Source organism: Epinephelus fuscoguttatus, linkage group LG7, assembly GCF_011397635.1.
Source record: "Epinephelus fuscoguttatus linkage group LG7, E.fuscoguttatus.final_Chr_v1".
Lineage (NCBI taxonomy): Eukaryota > Metazoa > Chordata > Actinopteri > Perciformes > Serranidae > Epinephelus > Epinephelus fuscoguttatus.
Window position 1 is genome coordinate 8,085,936 of NC_064758.1, and position 27,468 is coordinate 8,113,403.

Here is a 27,468-nt window from a genome sequence, read left to right on the forward strand (position 1 = left end):
AGGCTCTCAGGAGTACGTGGCCATGCGGGTGTCTGAGGCCCACCAGCTGAAGGATGGAAGCCACACCACAGCCTCAGACCCTCAGTTTGGCAAATCAGTCAAAGACATGCCAAGGTACTTTCATAAGACGAGGACAGTAGTGAAGGTGTTTTGGATACAGTACAAATCACAGACAGACATTAAGGGTAGGAATTGACAGAGGACCCAGGACAGATATGATCAGGATACTTCAGTCACAATGCATTATTATTGCAATATGCAGTATTGTGATAAAATATATTACGATATATATCACAATTCATTACTTTTTATTCCAACTGCACTTCATATGCAGGTATCACATTAACTAAATGCATGTTAGACGGTGTGACTTTCGTGAACTGCTCTAGTTTGGAGAATGTAAGACAGCAGTCGCCAGTCCTCTGTGAGATAATGTGCTGTTATAGCCACATATGAATCCACTGACTTCACAGTCTAGGTGTTACAAGGTAATGCCACCCTTCCTGCTCTACTCAACTTCATGCTTGACTTCTCTGTAGAGCTTGGGTACGGCTGTGTCGGTGAAAACACGTCGGGACAAAGTCACACACCTGGGTTCCAGTGTTTTTAGCATGTAACAAAAGCCTTTGTTTTCAACAGTGCTGTATGGACGCAGATCTTTGCACATGAAGTAGATGATGGACTGTGTTATTTTCGTAGCTCTCTCAGAGTTGGATGGATGTTTTTATCAAGTTAAGTCTGTCATTAGGTAAGCTGAGTATATCTCTGGATGGTGGCGTGTGAGGTGAGCCCCCATGTTCGTAGTATTCTCAGAGTATTTTTATAATCGCGCGCAGTCTTTCTTTCTTTCCATGTTAAAAATCCAAAATAAGTCTAGATGTTTGATTTAAATCCTGAAGACACATTTTTAATTTCTTTCTCTGGTGCCTCCATATTTGTTTTGATGAACTGAAATTCGAAGGACCACCGTTTAAATAAGAAAAAAAAGCATAACATGACAAAAAGGAGAAAGAAACTGGGCTGTAAATATGTGTTACCCACAAATTCCACCACATGCGTGTTGGTTGTGTCTGCACTCCGGAACGGCAGCAGAGCCGATCCGTTTCAGTTCTGGTCAATGTGTGCGTTTCCATCAGCTGCGGCTGTGCTGCGTTCCGGCTCCGTCTCAGCTGCGGTGCTCCGGTATGGGGCTATTATGGTAGCAAAATAGCTGCAAATGCGTATCTCTATGTGTGTGTAATCAGATTTGTACATGTGTAAAATACTTTGTAAAAGCGTAATAAAGTTTGTGAATGCGTAAAAATCTGCAAATGTGTATTTAGAATCTGTGTGTGCTTAATCAGATATGTAAATGTGTAAAAAAATCTACAAATCTGTATTCAGATTTGCAAGTGTATTGCGATCTGTAAATGTGTACAACAATCTGTAAATCTGTACACAGATCTGCAAATGCGTACAGAGATCTGTAAATATGTAGACAGATTTGTAAATACCAACAGTATGTCTTCAGCTTTAACTCAGTCGGGCCTCTCAATTGGCTCTCTTTGCACACATGATTTTTGCTACTCTTCTGCCATGTGAGATCCGCAAATGTGTGAGAAGATTTGTGTCTGTAACTCAGTGTGTATCACCCTGAGCACAGGCTGATAGGCTCAAGCTGCTGCAAACCTTCAGATTGTTTTACCCTGACCACAGGCTCACAGGTGCCACAAAATGCTGTCTGACAATGTGAACAATTCATTATATTAATTATTATTGTTCAGCTAGATAACAGTTATTCTTATGTACTCATAACCACCCAATTTACATAATGTGGCACCGACATTTTCAGATTGATGCACCTTAACATTAGCTAATTTGCTAATTAGCTTACTAGGCCCACTAGCTTTTGCTCGGTGAGCTGAGGCTGAGCAGACAACGTCTTCATAGATAAAGTTACCGACTTTATTTTAACAAAGCTTGGCCATACTAAGTTACTCATGACAAGTACTGCAAAAAACCTGAACATGTACTTACAGAGAGCAAACGAGAATCCATGGGCCTCTAAGGCTGCAGCCTGTCCATCTAACAACAAAACAGAAAAAAAGTAAAAAAAAAAAAAATAGGCCTGTGAGCCTGTGCTCAGGGTAAAACAATCTGAAGGTCTGCAGCTTGAGCCTATCAGCCTGTGCTCAGGGTGATACACACTGAGTTACAGACACAAATCTTCTCGCACATTTGCGGATCTCACACGACAGGAGAGTAGCAAAAATCACGTGTACAAAGAGAGCCAATTGAGAGGCCCGACTGAGTTAAAGCTGAAGACATAGGTATTTACAAATCGGTCTACATATTTACGGATCTCTGTATGCATTTGCAGATCGTTGTACAGATTTACAGATTGTTGTACACATTTACAGATCACTGTACACAGATCATTTACATTTTTTTTTACACATTTACATATCTGATTATGCACACAGATTCTAAATACACATTTGCAGATTTTTATATGCATTCACAAACTTTATTACGCTTTTACAAATTATTTTACACATGTACAAATCTGATTACACACACACAGATTGAGATACGCATTTGCAGCTATTTTGCTACCATAATGGCCCCATAGTCCGGAGCCTTCCGTAACAGATACGCAGGACTTCTATTTTTGGCGGATGCCAGAGCACAACGCAGAAATTCAGCACAGAGCAGATCGTGCAGGGCAGGAACGCACAGTGTTCACGGCGGATCATGTTTCCCTGAACTACACCTTGAGAACATCATAACGGGTGGAGGCAGGCCTGAAGTCAACAGGTTAGAGGTTTTCAGACATCATTTCACCCCACTGACACCATGGACGAGGAGATGTTAATCATGGAGGTTCACCGAGATGTCTACTACTCCTCTAGTTTTGTGGTTCTGTTTATAGAAACTACATCTTGTTATATCGCGTGATTGTGCATGAATTCGCGAGATCTCGTGGGTCCTCGTGACTCCCGCTGTCCGGCGGAGCTGCACCGCTCTGCGCAGCAAACGCAGCCGGTGGGTGTTGATGGACGGTGGAGCATGCAGCGGATAACCAGGGCAGCCGTTCCGCAACGGACACGCATCCTGTGGAATTCCGGCATTATACCACTGTCAGCTGTGATGACTGAAATACATTTTGAATTCAGATTTGAATGTATTCAAGGTTATATTTCCTCACCACACACTTTAGGGTTTTTACTGGCTCAGAGCTGTCTCCCATATCACCTTTCTGTTTGAAAAACAATCCATTTTGTGTCACTGCATCCAAGGCAAAGATGACTAGCTAACAGTGGCAAGAAACAGTGAAAATGTATCATGATTGGCATGGTGATATTCAAACTAGTCAATGATATTATACATTTTAATTTGGCATTTTTACATCTCCATGCCAGTAATAGCTGTGGCTAGAGGCATTATGTCTTCAGGTTGTCCATCTGTCCATCCCATTCACATGAATGTGATATCTCAAGGACACCTTGAGAGACTTCCTTCAAATTCAACATAAACGCTCACTTTGACTCAACAATGAACTGATTAGATTTTGGTGGTCTATGGTCAAGGTCATTGTGACCTTGCGTCCGTCTCATTCTCAGGAACGCGATCTGCAGAACTTCTTGAGAGAATTTCATCATGACTGAATGACTAGAATTTGATGCTTAAAGGTCAAGGTAGCTGTAACCTCACATGTTTTTGGCTGTAACTCAAGAATTCATATGCTGATTGTGATAAAAATTTCACACATATGTCTAATAGGACAAAATAATGAAGTGATGACACTTTGGTTGCATGGTTGGTAGTGGTTAAAACTGTCACCTCACAGCAAGAGTGTTCCTGGTTTGAACCCGCGAGGGAGCCCTTCTGTGCGGAGCTTGCATGTTCTGTGTTAGTGTGGGTTTTTATCCGGGTAGTCCGGCTTCCTCCCACAGTCCAAAGACATGCAGGTTAATTGGTGACTCTAAATTGTCCATAGGTGTGAATGTGAGTGTGAATGGTTGTTTGTCTCTATGTGTCAGCCCTGCGATAGTCTGGCGACCTGTCCAGGGTGTACCCTGCCTCTCACACAATGTCAGCTGGGATAGGCTCCAGCCCCCCCCGACCCTCAAGAGGATGAAGCGGTTACGGAAATGAATCAATGACATTTTATATCCTAAAGGTTAAGGTTTTACATGACATTTTGTCTTGACGGAAATGTGAGGACGAGTGCCATATACAAATTATATTGGCTGACGTAACACTGTGGTGGAGTATTTTCTATCCTTTGCTCTGCACATCCTATGACTGTTTGTAAACTGGAAACCTTTTTATTATGAATGAAACAGGCATGCATAACAATTATCTTTCCTGAGTAGTCCTTCCATCAACAGATTCAAAAATAAAGGAAATAAATGTCACATTCCCAGACAGTCTCTTTTTAGACAGGCATGTTATGGCTGCAGATGAGTGACAGCCATGCCTCTTTTCAGTTCACAACTGTGTTTACTATGAGCTCCGCATCCACAGTGTGATGTCAGCGCTGTTACACTGGGGATTACAGAGACAGAGTAAGGCGATAATCACAACATATTATGTAACATGATGAAATATCTTTGGATCTAGTGCAGTGTTTATCTGTATTAGGAGCGTCTCCAGGCTGTTGAGATTAGAGCCGCCTGGTTTAATTAAAAAGGGAGCTAAAGTGTATTCAGTTAGTGTTGCCCCTGACTCTCCCCTCTCGTCGTCTCTCCAGGTCTGTGCTGCTCCTCTTAAAGAATCCTACCTTCCTGTTCCTGTGCATGGCTGGCGCTACTGAAGCCACCCTCATCGCTGGCATGTCCACCTTTGGCCCAAAGTTCTTGGAGTCACAGTTCAGTCTCAGTGCATCAGAGGCTGCTACATGGTTTGGTGAGTGATTAATAAAGAGGTGAAATCATACAATACATGATGCAAAGTCCAAAGCAAACCCTAATGGTTGATCAAATGTATTTCAAAGATATCTCAGCTCAGTATATTTTATATACTTTTCATCCACGGTGAGAAATAAGACAGACTTTTGCTACTTTGGAGCTGTTGAAGACATTGAATATCTATAATTCAGCACCTTTTCACTTCATTTCAGTGTTGTCTGGTTCTGGTTCTGACTGTAACCATTATATTGGAATATCACTAATGCAGCATATTTGAAAAATGTATTTATTTTGAGGTGCATGTTTTACCATTTGTTGTTGCTTTATTTTAAATGTTAAAACCTGGTTTCCTCTGATGGCAACCAAAAGCCAAGAATAGGTTACCATCTATCAAGTCCTGCTAACAGTTAGCAGGTAACAAGCGGGTAAACAGGTAACAAAACTCCATGCAGCAATGGGTATGTTTACGTGCACACCAACATTCCTCTATTAGTCTGAAAGTATTCTGATTGATAAACAGCATATTTCCAAATTAGGCCTTCTTTCGAAAGAAGCATTTTCTGATTAAGAAGTGGGATATATGCCAACATTATTCTTTGAACATAGACATAGACTCACCAGCAGTTTGTAAGACTGGAGTAGAGATGCATGCCCAAAAGAAAAGCCCACATTTCTGGTTGGAATGAGAAACACTCCTACTTTTAAATATTATGAAAGACTTGGATATCAGCAGGTTTTTGGCAGTGTGCAAATATCACATTGCTGACGTTTTCAAGAAGGAATGAAAGAGGGAGGCTGTGTTTGCACAGTCAAGGAAGTCTGCCTCTGGTGAAACGCTTTGACAACAACCTGGTCCAAGTGATAGCTTTCTACTTCCAGTTTCCACTTTTCCATATTTTGACATGATGAACTGCACATTAGTGCATGTGAAGCCTCCTACAGACTGTGAGATTTTAGCAATCTTACAAGTTCAGTGCAGCTAACTGTGCGACATGGATCTAATACACTTGGACACAACATCACGTTTGATGTATGCAGACTGTATGATGACAGCGCCTACTGAATTGCAGGCTACAGTATACGATGCAGTAGTTTCACATACTGAGTGTGAAAGAGTGCTTCACAAGTCATTACTTCTCCAACTGTGATGCACAACATAGAGGGGCACATTATGAAATAACCTAAAGTTTTCTGGGTACTATATCCTGTGGTATTTGCCTCCATAGCAAGCTGCTCTCTGCCTGTTTGTTTGGGGGTTTAGCGTCAGTGTGTCATTTAATGCTGCATTTCTATTGGTTGGTTTGTAGATATAGGTTGTATCAGTAGTCACACAGTGTGATGGTCATCCCAAATTTCTGACACTGTCAGAATTTTATCCCAAGCTGTCTTTGATAACAAGAATGTAACAACGGCCGTTCTTGAACCTCTCTCACTGTGCGACATAGGACCACCTTTTTAGAGCCACAACCAAAGATATCACCACGTTTCTTTCACAGTGGTCATCTTTTATTTGGGACAGCCTAAAATCACACTGTGTATACTAGGTTTAAATCGGGCTATATATGGCTGCATGTGAACAGGAATATTAGTGGAATTTTCATTTTCATTAGCTGTGTAAACAACTTTAAATATTGTCTTTTTTTGAAAAAAGGGAAAAACAAAATATTTTGTGCTTAATGACTGATGATGATCTGACATTGAAACAGAGGAAAGGGACCAGTACATGTGGAGAGTGGCTGGCAAGAGATGCAGGTGCACAAGCACCCCAGTATATCAGGGCTGATTAGGGAAGTGGGAACAGGTGTGTGTGTTTGTGGGGTATCAGGTGTACAGGAATGGCAAGAGAGTCTGAGGGCGTCTAGTGGATGGTTTGAGAATGGCAGATCTGGGGAGTGAGAGGAGAGTACACGGCCTGAGGGAAGTAAGCAGAGGCTGGAGACAGGGACGGAGAGCCAGATCAGGCTAAACAACCAATCAACTTCAAAGTCCATGAAAGCTCTAGGTCTTTGGTCAAGTAACCACTCATGATGTCAAGAGCAAACTAGTGACTTTTTTCTGTTGAGAAAAGAGTCTTATGCAATGACTTATGTAACATGTACTTTTACTGAATTTACTGTCATTCTAAACGGCAGTGTATAGCCATACCTACTTTTTTATGGACTCTAAGAAATGGAAATTAAGTGAGGCTTCACGTCTTAGTGTTTCACTATCTTTAAACGATGAATTCATCTCTAACTGACCAAACCATAGCATGGCTCTGTCATGAGATACAGCATCATCAATCCAAGCTGCAGGAAAACATGAACAGTGTTCACATTGAAAACAATTCATTCTGACTGCATGCTATTCCCCCCCCCCCAGGATACATGGTGGTACCAGCAGGTGGCGGGGGCACCTTCCTGGGCGGCTATATCGTGAAGAGGCTGAACCTGCGCTGTCGAGGCATTATCCGTTTCTGCATGATGTGTGCGATGGTCAGTCTGCTTGCCATCTTCATCTTTCTCCTCCACTGCCCCAATGTGCCCATGGCTGGTGTCACAGCACCGTACCAGTACGACCTGATGGAGAAACACCAGCTGGACCAGTACAAAGAGCTGTATGACAAGCCCAGCAAGCTGCGCCTTAGAAACAGGTGAGCAGTGTCTACGTTAGCACCTATTGTTGATTTGTCTTTTTAAATTAAAATGTGTTTTGATTTCAGTTACATATTTGGAAAAGATGCAGTAATCTTCTGTTGACTTAGATCTGATGAAACATTTAGATAGTATAAATTTCTGTGTTTATTTCTAACTATAGCCTTACAGCCTTTTCAGGGATGCAAACAGGTGTATGGTCAAAAAAAAGAGAGCTTGTTGAAGCAAAATTCTGAATATTAAAATACACTAACAATAATTTGGAAGAAGGCAGTGTATTACAAAACAGAACAAATCCACTGAGCAACAGTGTTTCCCCTATATGCAACTAGCAACGGTGGTGCTCCGCTGCTGAAATATGCTAATTTATTTATTCATTTTTTTCTTAGCTCGTAAGAAATTCCCATTATATTATTTGGCGCTATGGACGCTTCATAGCCAGGTCAATTCACACACTTGTGAGTAAAGCATATAAGAGTAGAGGAGAGGGCTCCGTCTTATCTCTTCATAAACTAAAGTTATATAACATAACAATATACTATTTATCGTGTTATACGGTGAAATGTTTCACCTTATAATGTGATGACTTATGAAGTTTACATGACGGCATGTCATTTCTGTCTCTACATGGTCACCTTTACAATCCTCCTCTGCTCTCTGTATCGCGCTCGGCAGAGTTCTGCCCCGATGCGCACACACACACACACAGACACGTGCACACACACACACACACACACACACACACACAGGTGAGCACACAAGACCGCATTTTTCTGACCGGACTAACAACTATAGATGGCACTGTGCACACAGTCAATGGAGCGGAGCCTGTGTTGCGTTCGGGCGTTCCAGCACTTAAATAGGCTGTAGCACAACACAGCAACATGTCGAACCGAATCCGACCTAATTTTTTTTTTTTTTTTTTTCAGCATAGACATCTGCTCATTTCGTTTGTGTTAGTGGAATTATTAATCAGACTCTTCCATGTCCACGCCAGCCCCCCCACCAAAAAAACTCCTCAGATCTACACGATTCACACAAGACACCTAAACTGAAATGAAAAAAGTGAGAGTCGCACCGAAAAGCGAGCTGTTTGCATCCATGCTTTTACAATGTTGTGTTAGCTTTAGCCGTAACGTTGGCTTAAATGCAGTGTGCAGGCCTGCATATTTTGGTGGTTTGTTCCAGCTGTGTTGCTGCCTTGTACAGTAGTGACTGAGTATGAGAAATCATGAGCAAGCAAACCAAGGACAATAAATACATTTTATCTTTGCACTCTCTCTCTCCATTGTATTCTCTGTCTATTTCTCTCCCTTTTCCTTTCCTCTCCCACCCACCTTTCCTCCTTGTCATCTCTGTCCCTCCTTTACCTCGTGTCTGCAGCTCTTATTTAGAGGAGAACCTGACAGTGGGCTGTAATGCAGGCTGTAGTTGTGTCAGAGAGCTGTACAACCCGGTGTGCGGGGCAGACGGTGTGATGTATTACTCCCCCTGCCACGCTGGCTGCAGCTCCATCAACCACACTGAACACTCCACAGGCAAACAGGTACAGTACAAACAGTGTTCCTGTCATTTGACTCTGACTGGAGGGAAATTACGGTACACATGATTTACTTGGATCTGAGGCAGTTTGGGCCCTTAAGAGTACTTCAAAACAAGAGTACTGAAGGAAGAAAGCACAAAGCCGTAAGACTGTAAATACAGGTGACTGTATATCCTCAAAATATTATGTGGTATTTCCTCCTATATATTTAAGCAGGGCTGGGCAATATGTGGCCATTACATGGATATTGTGATATGAGACTAGACATTGTCTTAGTTAGTTTTTTGATGTTGTGATATCATAAGTGTTGTCTTTTCCTGCTTTTAAAGCTGCATTACTGTATAGTGTTGTAATTGTCTGAACTTATCAGATTGCTTTATCTGTTCAGTCATTTGCTTTCACCTACTTAGTCATCCACATTACTCAGGATTATTTATCAAAGATCCAATTGTGTAAATATCTTGTGAAGGCACCTGTAGTCAGCCCCACAATATCCATACTGTGGTATTTGGTCAGAAATATTGTGAGGCTCACTCTCCTGCAGAAAAAAAATCCTCTCCTCTCTGTCTCAAGACATGTTTTAAACATCCTAGCAAAAGGTGTTGACAAGCAGTGGGGCATTCAAATGAATTCAATGCAGTTATAGTCATTTATATAATCAGTGTCAGTGGTAAGTGAAAATGCAAAATTTTGCAGCAGAGGCACTCATTTGCATTACAGGCATAGTCTGAGGCATTTCAGTGCAAAATAAACAAATGGAGCACCTGTTCTTTCCAAATGATCAATCTCTTGGTACACTCACAGCGTATGAGACAATATAATTTCATGATATTTTGGCTAAATATTATTCAGCTTTACTCATGATATCAAAAGCACAGAGCCCTTAAGTTTGTTCAAATGCACACAAGTGTCCTTGTTATGTTAAGTCTTGTCCTGTTATAATCATATTTGGGATATAGTTGTAAAAAAGACCCAGAAATAACAAGCAGCAGCCCAATGATAGATAATTATTACATCACTGCCACAGAGCATTGTGGGACCCAGATTTTCGGACTCCTAATTGCACTCTGTCTCATCAGTCTGTAGACTTTATTTGTGTCCATGTTGGTCCAGTATAATGTAAGTGCAGGATGATTATTCCTCTGTCATAGCTTGGTAGGTGAATTGTGCCTTTTTATTGCATTTTCATATTTATATCCATTCTGTGTCCCAACATTGTCTCTGGCAGACTTTAAACCGTGGACACTGAGGTGAAGCAAAAACATAGGGTGCAGCAGTCGGGTCAGCTCTGTTCGTCTGTGAAGTGGTGCAGTAATATAGAGTTCAGGTGCAAAGTAGCCTAATTATTAGACTAGGTTGTGCTTACAACAAGTCAACAACCTGATCCACCCCTATGCTCATTACACAAAGCAACAGGGGGCATGCCTGAATTGATGAGATTACATAATTGTTTCCTAAATGCTCTGTTTTACATGTATACAAAGAAGCAGTAACTGAAGTTGAGAGAAAATCTGAACCTTAAGAGGCGTTTTGAAAAATCTCACTTTTAGTGCGTGCAGACGAGATGCTAAAATGTTATAGAAAAAAATATCTATCTAATCTATCTAACTAATATATATGTGTCAACTTTAATAAAATATGACCAGCATTCCAACTTTCTTTTGATAGTTTCCGATGTTATTTTGAGTGATGTCACATCTGTTCCAACGTGGGCTTGGGACATCCTTACTTTTAGTTTAATTTCAGGGTGAAGATCATTACTTTTAACATAATTCTTTTGTAGTTAACTGAAACTAGCATGTGTTAAGAACACCCCTGGAAATATCAGTATCCTAGTTTGACTGGAAACATAACCACCTGGTTATTTATATCCCTGTACACATGATTCTTGAAGGGTAACTTTGGTATTTTTCAACCTAGACCCTGTTTTACTAGATGTTTGTGTCTCAGTGACTACTGGGAACAAAATATTTTGAAACTCGTCCAGTATATATATAGAGAGAGGGCTGCAGTTGGCAGGAGCGAAACAGGCTGCTATGTAATCACTTGGGGCAACTGTGCACTTTCAGTGTATGTCCACTAAAAAAGCTTTTGTTTGCCACAGACAGGCTCACATTATTATTGTAAATGTCAAACAGCGTTATGGAAAGTATCCTTACAGAGACAGACCTTTGTTGTAAAGAGTAATATCCTTTTTGTTTGACCCAAAACAGCCCCAAAATTGCCATTGCCAAACCTACCAGACTCCATTTAAATAAACACTAATTTTAGTGTGTACAGAGCTGTCATATTTTCACATGTAACTGTGTAAATTAAGGGTTAATTCAACCAAACCAGAGTTGATGATTGTTGAAACAGTGGAAAGATGAGCCAAGAAGGCTTTTATAAGTTTTATCTTGTTTTTGTGGACTTAAGATAAAGTGTCTTTATGATAATTAAATTACTCTTTTTCAAATGGAGTCTGGTGACTTTAGCAATGAGGTTGTTTCTCTCTAACAATAGAGGTCTATCTCTGTAGCGATTCCTTTCAGTATGTTTTCAGACACTTAGAATAACACTGGCAACAAACAAGCACTTTTAGTTGACATTAAACGACAGTGTTAACTTTGCAACCTGGTTTGCAGCTGCGAGCTGCACTTAAAACAGAAAAAAAAAAAAAAGGAAAAAACACTATAAACTGGACCAGTTTCAAAAAACTGTTGTTGCCATACTTACTTGGATACCAAAACCTGAGAAAATGGGGTCCAGGTTGAAAAATTCTTAAGTTGTCCTTTGAGGTGTGTTCAAACTAAATTTGCAGCGAATTTTCTTCCTGAGTTACTCGCACAAATGCAGCCGCTGGTAAGTCGGGAAACCAGACATGTAACTGGGGACGGTAGCTGATGTTCACCTTACTTGTTTCCTAGTAAGCTACAGCCAATAGCTGGAGTCAAGTAACATCAGGAGGATCTAAACACTGATAGGCTTTCGCTACATGTCAGGTGAATTTTATTTTGTTCAAGTTTTAACATTTCAGCTTGCACTGATGCATATTCACGTCTGTTTAAATCTTTGCACTGACTTTGTATTTAATCCCACCTGTGAAAAATTCGCTTTGGGTTTGATCTGAACACACCTTACTACAGCAGCAGTGAGCTGTTAGTGAATTAACCCTGGATACCAAGAAAGTGGCAGCAGATTGCTTAGTACCATCAGTTAGGCCAGTGATGTCAGAGGCCTTCAGTGTTTATTACACTGAACATCAACACTTACCAATGCTCTCAACAGCCTCTAAACAACTTCAAGTTGAGGCACCTGTTTCTTTGCTATTATCATTATACTTACTGATGTTATTTGGGATTGGTTAGATCTTCGTCTCTGTGTATTAGAGTTGGTCTAGTTTACACTTTTGTGTCCTGTTTTCTGAGTCTCGCAACAAATGTTTAATTAACATTAAATATGCTGAGTCTCAGTGTGCATGACCCAGGGATCTTACAGCATTTGTTCACACTGGCACAATAAAAGATTTCCCAAAATGTCTTGTGAGAGGAAATTGCTTCATCGACTTTTCCGAATCATGAAATTCAGATGTCAGTGTGAAAGTGGTTTCAGGAACAAACATATGCGATCGAAACTTAATATACAACAAGTTTCTCTTAAAATAATCTGATGCAGTTTTGGGGAACCTTGCTGCAGAAATGTGAACATTCATGAGTTTGTTTGTTTTTTCTTAAATCTTCTTCAAGTCCTTAATTCTTTAACGTTTATAGAGAACTGATATTAACAACATACCGGCCTTTGGATTTTTGAAAAATATTACCTGTATGTTGAGTTCATGTTTTCATTTAATGCTCTTGTGACCTCAGTGGCATAACTGGTTCATATGCTACACTGTGTCTGTGTGTTTTTAGGTGTACACTGGATGCAGCTGTGTCATCGGGAACGTGTCCTGGGGCGAGGAGGGCTTTGCTCTGACAGGGAAATGTGGCAGCTCCTGCCACCACATGCCAGCCTTCCTCTCGTTCCTTTTCATCATCATCTCCTTCACTTTCCTGTGTAGCATCCCAGCACTCACCGCCACGCTCAGGTGAGTGGCCACAAAGAAACCTTGGATAAAGAAAATAAACTACATCTCTACATTATAGCTACCACTCAGTGGGCCCAAACTACTTGTTGTTTTGTGTTTTGATCACACGTACACAGCTGGTGACTGCCTCTAGAAAAACCTTGACAAACACTTATCTGCCTTGAGTGCTGGGTTGCAGGGTTTTGAGAGTGGAGCGGGACCTAATAGAACAAACTACAATGTCAGCAATATTGAGAAAACGTGTCGATTTAGAACAGCCTCAGTAGCAGCATCTATTTTGTCTATAATACTCACCTTTGGTATTATTACTCCACATTGGCTCTGGCACACTGCTTGACAATAGCTTGACAACAGCGTTAGTCCCGCCCATGATGCTGATTGGATTGTTTTTATTTTAACTGAGAAACTCTTGTTTCATGTCGCGATGCCAGATAAGTCAGTAAACTCAAATAGAGTGCCCAGGGATAATTTTCGCATCATGCTGGTTCCCTCATCAAACAGCCTATGAGATTTTCCATTGGATTTTGGATTATTGTCCAAAACAAGCTCTGTAGCGAACAAACATTTATGATACTTACATGTTTTGTTCCACAAGATAATCTTCACAAATTAACACCATTGTCATGATTATTGAAGCCCAAATGCAATCACCAGAAGCAAAAAAGTAACATTAGGCTGTACATAAACTACACAATGGTCACATGACCAAAATTCACTACCATTACAAGACTGTAAAGCTGTGTTCAGCGTGGCGCAGCGTGATGACGTTCTGTAGTCTCATTTAGCCCCTTCTTAGCAACCGCCTTTTGTAAGACACATAGAAGCTTAAAAATTCACAAGTGGGGTGTTTATTGACATATTTTATATCGTAACACAAAACATGAAAGTCTCGTAAACTTGTATTAACCACAGACCTTATTTTAGGCATCTGACCAAAATCCCATTCAAAAAGTCCAATGATTTTAAAACGAGGGAACCATGAGTGGTAAAATGCTAACTCATTTCCAGGTTTAGGAGTCATTCTTGGGACACTCTGTTTGGAGAGGTGACATTTTCAAAAGTCTCGACCCCTGTAAAAACAAACATTCTGTGGGTCCACAAAATTAGTTTAATAAAAATTACTTTCATTTATTGTCTATGGAGCAGCTCCAAACTTTATACCAGAGGACATCACAAGTTTGAGACTTATTTCTCTGGCTTTGAGAGAAAGTAGCTTGTGTTCGTAAATTTTTCATGGAAGGCTATGGAAATAAATAAAAATAGTGACATCTTTCAGAGGGCAGCAGTCTCACAACTTGGTATGTTGTCTGTTGAATCTTGCCATAAACACACAGGCCTGAAATATACACACACACATCCACACACAGGACCTATACATGCATTAAATGGAGAGATGTCGCAGCGAGGGGGCTGCCCCGAGCAGCTGGGGGTTCAGTGCCTTGCTTAAGGGCACCTCTCCAGTTGCCAGTCCCCCCTCCATACTTGGTCTATGGGGACTTGAACTGGCAACCCTCCAGTTCCCTTTCTAGCCACAGCAGGTAGCTGTTATCGGAGCTCAATATGCCCACTGTACACCAACTCCTCGGCACCAAAAGCAGAGAGACACAGAGCTAAAAGGGGACTCCAAATAAATGATAATGTTGCTCTGTGTTTACAGCTTGTATCTGCTGCCTCCAAGTGGCCAAGAAATGCCTACTTTCTTGTTTAGTTTCTTCGTAGGAGTAAGATTTGCAGGGTGATCTTATCTACTCTGCTGGTCAGTTGAAAAAGTCATCAAGTATGATGTTTTTTCTTGTGAAAACACTGATTGGAATCCGTGATTTTACTATTGAATGCAAAAAGGCATTGCATGCTTTGAAATAGTACACTAAAGTCCTCTTTTCTGTTATTGGGGAATGGTGCTGTGACATTGTCATGGCTGTTGATCTCTTGTAACAGCAGTTCAGTATCCCAGTAGATGGCACGGTGCCTGTGACATCAGGAGACAGAGAGTCTTATCATAGCACTGTCAGGGCAAACCTTTGTGCAGAAAAACAAACAACACAAACGCAGCAAAAGGAGCTGGAGAAAGTGTACTTATTGACATCGTAATGAAGTTTGAGATACATTACGCTTGAATGTCTGACCAACTGTGTGTTCTGTAGGTGTGTGCCGGACAGCCAGAGATCCTTTGGACTAGGTATTCAATGGATTGTGGTGCGCACACTTGGTAAGTCCACTGGATTCTTTCACTAAGTTTATTTTTAACCTCTGAATCAATACCAGTGTGCTTTAATCTCTCCACACAGATGATTCTGATTTTGTCCGATCTGTGCTGCTGTTTCCCCACAGGTGGTATTCCAGGACCCATAGCATTCGGCTCTGTGATTGACATCTCCTGCTTACTGTGGCAGGATAAGTGTGGAGAGCAGGGCTCCTGCTACCTCTATCAGAACTCAGCCATGAGCCAGTACACACTAGTAGCTGGTATTATGTATAAGGTAATAATAATAGCATAGTAGCAGCTCGTTCACTGCAGTCTGACATTCAATCTTCTAGAGCCTAACTTTTTTAATACTTGGAGAAGTATGCTTATGTGGCAACATATCTGTGCTTCATTTTAGACTGAATAACACTGTTAACACAGTCACCTTGGAGACTGTAAAATCACCATTGATGTGGGGTCTGTGCATGCTTAAAGAAGTAGTTTAGCCTTTTGGCCAAATTTTAGATGAGAAAATCAATACCATTCTCATGTCCGTGCATCACATAGCCAGGAGGTGATTAGTTTAGTTTAGCATGACGCGTGAATGCAGGGGTGACGGCTAGCTTGGCTCTGCCAAGTTCAAACTCTGCCCAACAACACCTTTTACAACAGCTGTGGCCAGAGGCCTTGTGTTTACAGGTTATCGGTCCATCCATCCATGTGTCCATCCACCCCCACCCATTTTTATGCCTACACGCCAGTGATAGCTGTAGCCGGTGGCATTATGTTTTCGGTCTGTCCTGACGTACACCTGTGTGTCCCATGCTTGTGAACGTGATCTCTCAAGAAAGCTTCAAGAGAATTTCTTCAGATTTGACACAAATGATAACTTGGACTGAACAATGAAGTAATTAATAATAATTATAGTAATTAATAGTAATTAATAGTAATTTCTTAAAAATTTACCTCAAACATTCACTTGGAATGAGGAATAAACTGATTCAAATTTTGTGATGGGCGGCACGGTGGTCTCCCCGTGTCAGCGTGGGTTCTCTCCGGGCACTCCGGCTTCCTCCCACTGTCCAAAGACATGCAGATTGGGGACTAGGTTCATTGGTAACTCTAAATTGTCCGTAGGTGTGAATGTGAGCGTGAATGGTTGTTTGTCTCTATGTGTCAGCCCTGTGATAGTCTGGCGACCTGTCCAGGGTGTACCCTGCCTCTCGCCCGATGTCAGCTGGGATAGGCTCCAGCCCCCCCGCGACCCTCAAGAGGATGAAGCGGTTAGAAGATGGATGAATGAATGAATGAATGAATGAATGAAATTTTGTGATCAAAGCACAAAAGTTAAAGGTCAGTATGACCTTACAAAACACGTTTTTGGCCATAACTCAATAATTCATAAGCTAATTATGGCAAAACTTTACATGAATGTCTCATAGGATAAAATATTAAAGTGAAGACATTTTAGGTCCAATAGGTCAAAAGTCAACTTCACTGTGACATCATAATGTTCTGGCTATTACTCAGTTGTAGAAAACAAGTGTTGCACACTCTGGCTCCAAATGTATTTCTTTTATTTTGATTACGTTTTGGCTTTTGGGCCTTCTTCAAGATCAAGATCTTGACGAAGAAGATCAAGATCAAGATCAAGAAGGCCCTAAGCCTGAAATGTCATCAAAACAAAAGAATATGCATATGGAGCCAGAGTGTGTGACACTTGTTTTCTACAATCAAGTCTATTGCCAGTGATCAGCACCTCATTATAATTCTTGGTGTGCGTATTCAGTGTCATATCTCAGGAACAGAAGGGGACACATTTGGTCAGATACTGAATTTGTGACACTGATCTTGAAATTGTACTGATTGTATAGATCCTCTGTGCCGCCTGGAGTAACATGTGTGTGAAGCATCCATATTTTCACAGACATTAAAGTAAACTGTAAGAGAAACTTGACTGGTGCGTGGAGGCATGCAATCATGAGGTGGTAATTCTAGCTGTGAATGTGGTATCAAAGGAACAACAAAAGAGAATTTCTTCAAATTTGGCACAAACGTCCTCTTATATATTTATTAATTGTTAAACTAGTCTAAGACAGAATTTTAACATAGGCCTGTACCACTTTTGATGCTGATATGCAAGCAGACACAGCTGCTGTAGGCCTGTTTGTGAACTCTTTCCTGTGCACCCTTTATCTTGATTTCTGACTCTCCATCTTCACGATCATCTGTGCTCCTCTTTTTTAGGTTATGGGGACAATCTTTTTCCTGTTAGCCAGCATCCTGTACCAGCCTCCTCCTGAGTCACCTCAGAGCAGCTGTGAGAGCACCGACCACGGAGTAGGAGACATGAGCGACCTGCCTGTCAAAGACCTGCCTGAAGATGGCGTCATTGTCAATCTGCATGCCAGGTTATGACGTCAGCGACCCCCCGACTGCTGAGTCTCTGTCTGTCTGACTGTGTGTGTGTGTAGGTGCTGCTTAGCGCAGTGTGTGAATGTGTGTTTGGGTGGTGATGCGGGGGTGCTTCCTTTATACCAACAGCCTTCTCTCAGCCATAATGACACCACCCTCTACGTACACATGCATGCATGCAAACGCATGCAATCATATTAATGTAATACAGACACGTAAACTCAAATGGAGGATGCCTTCACACACACACACACACACACACACACACACACACACAACTTTCTATAATACATGATGATTCTAACATGCTGCTCTCGTGGAAGAAAATCCTGCTGTGACTACGTGTGTATATCTGAGAGTATGACTGATAGGCTGGTGCCAGGCAAGTTTTTATGTGCTAGGAAGCATTTCTACAGATATCTCAACACTATGTTGAATCAGTTCAAATGACTTTTTAGAATGTAAGTCTGATGACATTTCTGTTTCATATTTTATGTCATTTTCCTTCAAAAGACAATGAAGACCCAAGTGGTATGTATTTATGTGCCATGTGTATGAAGCATTTATGATGTGAAAAATGGTATTTATGTCCATGCTCTTTTTTTCTGTTCTTTGCCCATTACTGGAAGATAGTTACACTGCTGTACTTCCCACTCAGAGATAAAGCCATGGTCTTTTATACAGTATGAGACCTTCAGGACAGTAATAACAAAGCCAAATCATTTCATATCATATGTCATATTTTAAGCCAATAGTATCTAAAGGCACTTATATTAATATAATGTGAATATATACTGGTCACAGTACAGCAGCACAAATATATTTTCAATTAGAAAAGCACATGCATATTTTTGATTGCTACTTGGACACATACAGTATACAAGATATTTATGACCAGTAATTGGCTTGCATTAAAAGTAGTAATACAGAGACGAAAACCACCACGTTGGTGATCTTTGAAATAGCTCTTAATATAAACATTGTTCTGTTTGCCAGAGTTTAGTAGAACAAGCTTTGATGTTTCTCTTCCATAGAAATTGCATAGCTGCACTTTAAAAAGAAAATAAAGGCGCTGAGAAGCTTGAAAAGTATGTGTTGGCACAATTAGGGCCTGGTCACAACAGCTTTTTAAATGGAGTAGGCATAGCTGCAACTGAAGCAGGTTCATGACCCACCCAACATACCCTTTTATGCCTCCGCGCCGGTGATAGCTGTGGCTGTTGTCCATCAGTCCATATGTCAGTATGTCCATCTGTCCCATTTTTGTGAGCCCTCACAAGCCTATCACACAAACGTCTTGAGGGGATCTCTTTAAATTTGGCACAAATGTCCACTTGGACTCAACAGTGAACTGATTAGATTTTGGTGGTCAAGGTGTCTGTGACCTTGCAGCTGTCTCATTCTCATGAACCCAATATCTCAAGAACACCTTGAAGGAGTTTCCTCAAATTTGGTGCAAACGGCCGTTTGGACTCAAGAATGAACTGATCAGAATTTGGGGGTCAAAGGTCAAGGTCACTGTAATCTCACAAAACATGTTTTTGGTCATAACTCAAGAATTCATAAAATAATTATGACAAAACGTCACACAGATGTCTAGTTGAATATAATGTTAAAGTGATGACTTAGATCCAAAAGGATATTTTCACTGTGACATCATAATGTTCTGCAGAAACACTTCTCTGGCCATTACTCGATGGATGTAAACAGTAACTTGCCTGGTTTACCAAGGCATACAAGGTTGTTGTTTTTTTTGGTGGTGGTGATTTATTTTATTTTTTTGCACTTTTGCGTTTATTTGAGAGATGACAGTGGAGAAGCAGACTGAAAACAGGGAAAGAGAGGGAACACAAGCAGCAAAGGTCCCAAGGCTATAATTGTGCCTGAGATGTTGCAGTTACATGGCGTGCACTGTAACCACTCAGCTACCAGCGCTCCACTCGCCCACCATACCTACATGTCAGTTCATGCACAGGCCTCTTTGCTCCTTGGTCTGAATGCACAAACCCTGAAGAAAATGCTAAGTTAGCATTTCACAGCTAGCTATAAAGTAGTAGGTTAAAAGAAAGGCTGTTAAGGTTAGGGTAAGGGTAATGGTTACATCTCGTTACTCATACGGTGAATCACGTCTTCTTGTATGATTAATTATAAAGTGGATTATTGCTGTGTTTTATTTGTTCACTACAACATCGATGAGTTTGTCTTGTACTAGTGGTGGGTGTGGTTTGTATGGACATGTCATGGAATATGTCCACAGATCAACATGTTGCTTTCAAATGGCAAAAATGTTGCAATATAATGAATTGTTACACTGCGAAGTAAACCAGCGCACATATTTTGCTCCACTTTGGGGAACTCTGCCATGTAAATTTGCGCCATGACTAGTCTGAGTGGGCGGAAGTTCGCTGCATAGATCAGCCTCTCATTGGGTGGAACGAGCCACCCGCTGAAGTCCCGCCATACCACCTCCGGTTGTGTAGCAGTTTTCAACCGTTTTCAACACGTCCTTTACTACCTTTTGCGGTGTTTGATCTTGCGGGGATGTAGCCATTTTTCTGCCATGGTTCACGTCCTGTAGGTGATATTTTTGTGGGCGTGTTACACCAATATTTTTGCAAGCACCGTTGCTGTGGCACGCCCAGAACGATTGTGATTGGTTGAAAGAAATACAAGCAGCCAGGGCATTTTTTTTTCTCCAGTCTTAAAGTTGGCGCAGCCAGACCTTTCTTTTCTTGAGAAAGGTCTGGTGAGCGAGACTATGCCATGACTAACCGAAGCTGTCTCTGCAGTGGTGACTATAGATGGAACAGAGAAAGTCCAAAGTGGCTGAAGCTAACTTAGCTTATTAACCATGTTAAGCTAACAGCTTTTATAAAGAACCAAAGTACAAAACCTCTTTCAAAAATCCCATTGACATTTATAATGACACAAATAACTAAAAATCTAGCCATGAAAGATCTGCACTTATTTGCCTTGCCTTGCTGTGCTGCTATCTACTCATCACAATTATTCATTAAGTGACAAAATGTACACATTTGAAATGCTGGAGTGACCATGCCTTTAAGATGGATATTATGAGAGGTAGCTTATGAGTTGGAGCTGCCCAGGACAATGCACAATTGGCTGAACATGCAGTTTAACAAATCAGCATCGTTATTTGGAACTAATTATCACCTACTTATTACAAATGTGCAAATGTGCCAAAGCAGTTTTGCCTAACAACTCTTGTGTTTTATTTTTTATCATTGACCTTATTTATGCAAATTATTAATTTATAAAATTTCAGCTTTTTTTTTTTTTTTTTTTTTTTTTGCATTCACTGTGATGATAAAAGGAATGCTGCCCTGGCTCTCCTCCTGCCACCCTTTGTCCAATGAAACTCCTCTCCTTGTCTTTATTATTTATGTGACGTGAAACACAAGTTGACAATCTGCTATATGTTGCCTGTGTTGTTGTCATGTACTTTGCTCATGTAAGAATTGACCTTAAAGGGATAGTTCACCCCCATATCATAATACATACATTTCCTCTTACTTGTAGTGTTATTTACTGAACTATGTCTGCCAACTATATCACTTCACAGAAGGAAGCATCTACTCATGGACGAGAGGCTGGTGCTTGTGAGATGTAAATAATGGTATCCTCCTCAACTGAGCTATAATTCACAACTCACAACAAACTGCAATCTAGATTAATAAATAGCACTGCAGGTAAGAGGAAAAATATGTATTTGTGATTTTGGAGTTGAACTGCCCCTTTAACACCCTCCAGCTAATGTTGACGAGTTTAATCTCCATGTGAATGTGTAAATGCAGTCCTCCTAAGTGTGCTTTCAATCAGTGCTGAGCTTTGAGGAACCACTCTGTAAATTGATTTATATTCCTTTTTTATTTTGTTTTTTGGTACTGTATGATTTTTTAAAAAAAAGCAGTGGACTTGAAATCAATGATCTTTTTATGGAATGATTCAAAGATGTCAAGTGTTTTCTAATTACAATAGCTAAACAGTGGGTTATTGTTTGTGTGTGTCAAATCATTTTTATGGTGTGTGTGTGTGTGTGTGTGTGTGTGTGTGTGTGTGTGTGTGTGTGCGTGCGCAAGAGTGTGTGTGTTTATGTGGAGGCATATAGTCCTCATGTATATGAGTCCTCATGACGTAAATCACTTAATGTTAGACTGAAGACTTGGGTTAAGTTTAGGGTTAAGGCTGAGTTTGGTTTAGGCAAGTAGTGGTTAGGGGTTAGTGCAGGGGTAGGTAACCTGCAGCTCCGGAGCCACATGCAGCTCTTAAGCCCCTCTCCATGGGTCCCTGTGGCTTTAAACAAAAAATATATGGAAATGGATAACAGTTATTGTTTTTTAAACATTTCAATATTCATACACCATTGTTGTAGGTCTAAGGTCATTCTTACATCCCTCAGTTGTACAAATGTGTAGCATACACCAAAATCAAAAAATGTCATCAGCTAAAATGTTCGTCTATGGCCTAGCGCCTTTTTCCTCTAAATTTTGCTGAACCTCAATAGCAGTGGCTACTCTTGAATCTCCCTAGCTAGTCTAGCTGTGGATTTTCTTAACCAATATAGCAAAAGTCAAAGAAAAACAGAATAGTGCACTGTCATATTCATTTTCACCACCAACGCTGCAAAGTTAAAGTACCAAATAATCATAAATCGCCCACTGCAGAGGAGCCACCTTGTGGTAAAACATAATGAATGCACATTATGACCTGTTAGTTATGTTGGTAGGATAATTTAGACTTTATTGTTACCTTTATAATAAGGCTTAAATATGTTTTTCAGCTCCAGACAGATTTTCATTTATTTCTTTGGTCAAACATGGCTTTTTTGATAGTAAAGGTTACCAACCCCTGAGTCAGGGTAAGTCTCCAGGAAATGAATGTACATCAATGGAATGTCCTCTGAAGTGACGGAAACATGACTGTGTGTGGGCGTCACGCTCCCAGGAAGTGCACCGAGCTTTGAAGGCCATTTTCAGAGTGGCCAAACAGTGGAATTACAACTTCCGGGCCTTGCACATGATCCCAGAAAGATTTTTTTCCCCAAAGACTTCCATTGTAAAAGACACGTCTGTAAATCAGTCGGTAATGTTTTTGAGAGTCACAACCCCCACCATATGATTCATTTTATTATCAGAATTTTATTCCTATCCTACTTCGCAGATTGCTAAGCCGGAGATAGCTGACTCCGCTGGCAGGAGTCTGAGTGAAGAAGCAGTGCCATTCAGCTGGATAATTTCCTACGCAGCAGTTTAACCTTTTGGGCCACTGTGCAACTTTCATAGGAATGAATGGGGCCCTGACTTCAATACTGTCTCCAGGTCTCTTTATACAGTACATCCATGATGTGAATGTGTGGGTGTTTGCGTGTGTGACAATGATCCTCTTGAGAACAGAAAGGGACAAATAACATCACATGATGCAGGAAAGACAACAAACAATATAAAAAGAAAGGTGAACAGGCAGCCAAGCATTGTTCAAGCCCACAAGATGTATTTACAGTGTTTGGGTTCTTTCCTTCCTTCCTTTTTTAATGAAGTGTCTAAACAAGGAGATACAAAATAAACAACATTTGGCCTCATGCAGCAACTTCCTCTTAAATTTCTCTTATATTTTCCCCTTAATTTTCTGCTCAGAGATAAAATAAGAGGAGTCATCTCCAGATGCACCAAACGTTCTTACCATAAAATCTGCTCTTACTCAAGGGTGCTCAATGATGAATTTCACTCTATTAGCACAGGTTACATCATCTAAACACTATATAAGGGCAGGTGTTGTGCTGCGGACGAATACTCTGGCACATTCCAGAAGTGGAGAGATGACACTAAAAAAGATGATAAGAAAATGAACTTCTGCAGTGGTGAAATCAACTTACTGTCAAACAAACTTAAATAAAGTAGGTGTTTTTTTCCCAGCGTGTCAGTACACAAAAATCCAGCCATGACAAAACGTTTGTAATGCCGTAAATGCTGGGCCAGCAGCAGTGGTTGAGGCAGTAATCAGATTCTTTACTGTAGTAAAAGTACTAGTACTACACTGTAATCATAACTGCTGCAAAGCAATGGGTCAGAGCTGGGCATTTTGAGGAGAAAGAAGAAGAACAATGGCTAATTTTGATCCAGCTGAGCTATCTGTGCTGGGAAACCCTTATGGATAAACAAACTGTGCGTAAAGCCTAAAAGCTAAGCTAAACACACCTATGGACAAGTGTTCAGAAAGGGAGGAAGAATAATAAAAAGAAAAGAAGAAGGAGGGCAGGATGAGGAAAAGAAAAGGTAAGAAGAGGAAGGACGCAAAAAATAAATCTGTGAGGACCCAGCAGTAGAACTTTTCCAAATATATCATTAATCCTTGAAATCATGTGTTTTTCTAACCCACACAGCACATTGTCTGAGGAGGCAAACGCATATTCAATCTGCACTATCCAGGACTTGAATTCACAGCTTTCAGGCGCCAATGGCAAGTTGTTATCAAGCTGATCTGCCTCAATACAGAGGCGACTTCACACTGTGATACAGCCAGCCACCAGGGGGCAGCATAACAACCGTACCTGTATTTACAGGCAGATTTTAAACTAATGTCAAAAATTCAGTTATCAAGACAAGATACTGAGAATTTGCAGACTTCATCTAGACAACATAAACAATATCTGGAATGTCTTTTTACAAAAATTGATTGATCCATAAGTGAAAAAAATTATCCTTAAAGATGCTCTTTTTCCATTGACTGCTAATAAATTAAAATTAGTTTGTGACATAAAATTCTGAAATCAAGCATGCCTCATCTGTCCTGACAAACTGTCCTGATGAACACTGGTGCTTTATTCACAGAGAATAAGCAGTAGCGGTTTACAGTGAGACGTTTTGTTGCATTGTGGGCTCAATTTTTGATTATTCAAAAATCTTTGTAATGTGTTTGTGTTGGAGAGTCTGACGATGCTGTGAAGTTTGGTGTGAAGTGAGTGAAAAATGTGGTAGGAGATAGGATTCATTCGTTTTATAGTTTTTGATAAAAATGCAGTAATGGCCTTTATAATTTGCAAAAGGGTTAGTGAAAGTTGCAAAGCCATAGGCCATACAGGTGATTTGTTATCAATTTTCATAGTTTTGAATTAAGTATTTTAGTACAATCAAGGAAATGTAATAAAGCATGAAAAGTAAAAGTACTCGTTGCAGAAAATAAATCAAAATAACTAAAATAATTAAAAGAAAAATGAGCAAGTCCTTATACATATCTATGAGAAGCTGGAAACATGACAAGTTTTGTTATAATTAAGTTTTAAGTTTTGTTTGCTAATTAATTTGCTGATTAATCATCTAATAGTTTCAGATGCACTTGTACATTTTTATATGGTTTGTGCGCAAAAATCCTAATTCTTAAATAACTGTAAAGTTATCAAATAATCATACTGAAGTAAAAAGTACAATATTTCTCTCTAAAATGTAGTGTAGTAAAAGTAGGATGTGGTGCAGGATTAAAATACTCAAGTAAAGGAAAAGTACCTCAAATTTGTATTTAAGTATGGTACTTGAGTAAATATACTGAGTTACATTCCAGCGCTGGTCAGCAGAGATATGCAGAAGAACTAAAATTACAGTGGAACAAGTATAGTAGTATTTCTTTAGCCCATTAATTTAATAATCTAATCATTATTGTGACTCTAAAACATAATCTAAATGTGATTATATGAGATTTATGCATTTTGGAAATGTTCCTAAAATACAAAATTTCTGTTTCCTTGCATTGGACAAACCATTTGAAAACTCTGAAAATGAGATCCTTTTCTCTTATCTTGGCAAGAGTCCTCTCAACCCTTTGTAAAAATTCTCTCTTACCAAAAACACCCAAAAAACTATAATAACATTGGTGAATCCTAAAAAATGATGGGTACTAACAAAGCAAGAACAAATTGTGGATACAAACAAGACGTAGGCTATGAGAGAAAATTAGTTTGTGTACCACTTCCTGCATGAGGCCCACTGTCATACAATTTGGAAAGAAGTATTTCAGGTAAATTCAAAGAAAGAGAAAATCAGGGTTCAAAAAGGTTACATTTAAACTGGACACAATATTGTATAGCTTACTTTTGTGATCAGTAATTTTATCCTACCCTTCCTTGTTCTGTTGCCTGGATCATAGCCCACCCAAATTGCCACACTATTGCCTTGTGCTCCACCAGCCAAATATACTCAGAAACTGGAAAACTGGATGCAGAGGATGCGTTTCCCTGACTGCTGACAAATAAACACTCATTAAATTCCACTCTTTCTCACAGGGTTCCTTGCTGACATATTTTATGAAGCCTGCCTGCAACACACACACAGGCTACTGAACACTGCAAGCATGTAGGCATCATTAACCACAACACACTTGAACACTGCAAGCATGCAGGCATCATTAACCACAACACACTTGAATCAGAAAATGACGTAAACAAAGTAAATATTTGCCTTGAACACAGTCCAAACTGATGAGACATGACAGAGGAACAATAAAGGCTTATACTCAGGTGAACACTGATGATTTTACACAATGTGGTCTTCTCATAATCACAAGGTCATTTTAGTTTTGACTTATTTTATTTGATCAAACCTGTATATCCATACCTTACAAATAATATACTGAAAGCTGTTAGCGATGGGACAATATGATTCTCTCTTATCTCAAGTCCCTGAATTCTAATTTGCTTTATTGTACAAAAATGTACTGCATTTACTAGACAGAAGAAAACTGGGGGCTTTATCTCACAATTATCACTACGGTATCTCACAACAATGAATTACTATCTCATAATTACAAGACAACCATCTAATAATTAAGGAATCTTCTGAAAATGATTATGAGATTTGGATCTCTTAACCATGAGATACTTAGTCATACGATATAAAAGTCACAATTATGGGAAAAGGGCTCCAATAGTGTTTTTTCTACTGGTCAGTGTAATGCACTACTGTTATTGGCGTAACAGTAGTGTTGGTCAAGGTTTACAACCAAACTATATCAGTTGAGAATGAGGGGAACAATGAACTTAGAGCATATTGCAATTCAAATGGTCTGACAGAGCACTACACCTCTACACCTCCTCTGGGCTCCATAGGCTTTGGCCCGTGACGAGACTTTGGCCAATCAGAGACTTGGCTTAAACCCTTTTGCTCTTTGGGGACAATAGGTCATTCATGAACTTCGTCCAGCTGGTTCAGTGTTGGCTGATCTTCTCTGCTTCCTTCCAGGATGTTCTTGTTTCCTTGAGTTCCGCCTCGACAGACCTTTTCCAGCTGTCTCTTGGTCTTCCAAGCTTTCTTTTCCCTTGTGGGTTCCAGGTTAAGGCCTGTCTGGCCGTGTTGGAGGATGGTTTTCTCAAGGTGTGCCCGATCCAGCCCCATTTCCTGCGTTTGACTTGGGTTTCAATTTGTTCTTGTTGTGTGGTTTGCCAGAGCTCTTCGTTTGTGATGGCATTAGACCAGTAAATTCCCAGGATGTGTTGTAAGCATCTGTTAATAAATGTTTGGAGCTTGTTTGATGGTGCTTTTGTAGTTCTCCATGTTTCTGCCCCATATAGTAAGACTGATTTAACGTTGGATTTGAAGATGCAGAGTTTAGTTTTTGTGGTGACGTGGTTTATGTTCCGTACTGGCTTCAGTATTAAAAAGGCTGTTCTTGCCTTCCCTATTCTTGCTTGTATGTCTTTGTCACTGCCTCCATCCTTCCCGACAACG

General features: G+C 40.3%; 1 protein-coding gene across 2 annotated transcripts in view; it reads left to right on the plus strand.

The window, feature by feature from the left end:
• slco4a1 (solute carrier organic anion transporter family, member 4A1) overlaps positions 1-21,743 on the plus strand; it is a 52,459-nt gene extending 30,716 nt beyond the window's left edge. For both annotated transcript variants that reach the window (XM_049580334.1, XM_049580333.1), the window contains exons 5-12: positions 3-114; positions 4,736-4,890; positions 7,254-7,524; positions 8,909-9,071; positions 12,959-13,134; positions 15,279-15,343; positions 15,466-15,614; positions 17,567-21,743. In XM_049580334.1, coding sequence (XP_049436291.1) covers positions 3-114; positions 4,736-4,890; positions 7,254-7,524; positions 8,909-9,071; positions 12,959-13,134; positions 15,279-15,343; positions 15,466-15,614; positions 17,567-17,737 — 1,262 coding nt within the window. In that variant the 3' untranslated portion in view covers positions 17,738-21,743. The remainder of the gene's footprint in view (positions 1-2; positions 115-4,735; positions 4,891-7,253; positions 7,525-8,908; positions 9,072-12,958; positions 13,135-15,278; positions 15,344-15,465; positions 15,615-17,566) is intronic.
• Positions 21,744-27,468: the final 5,725 nt, after the last annotated feature.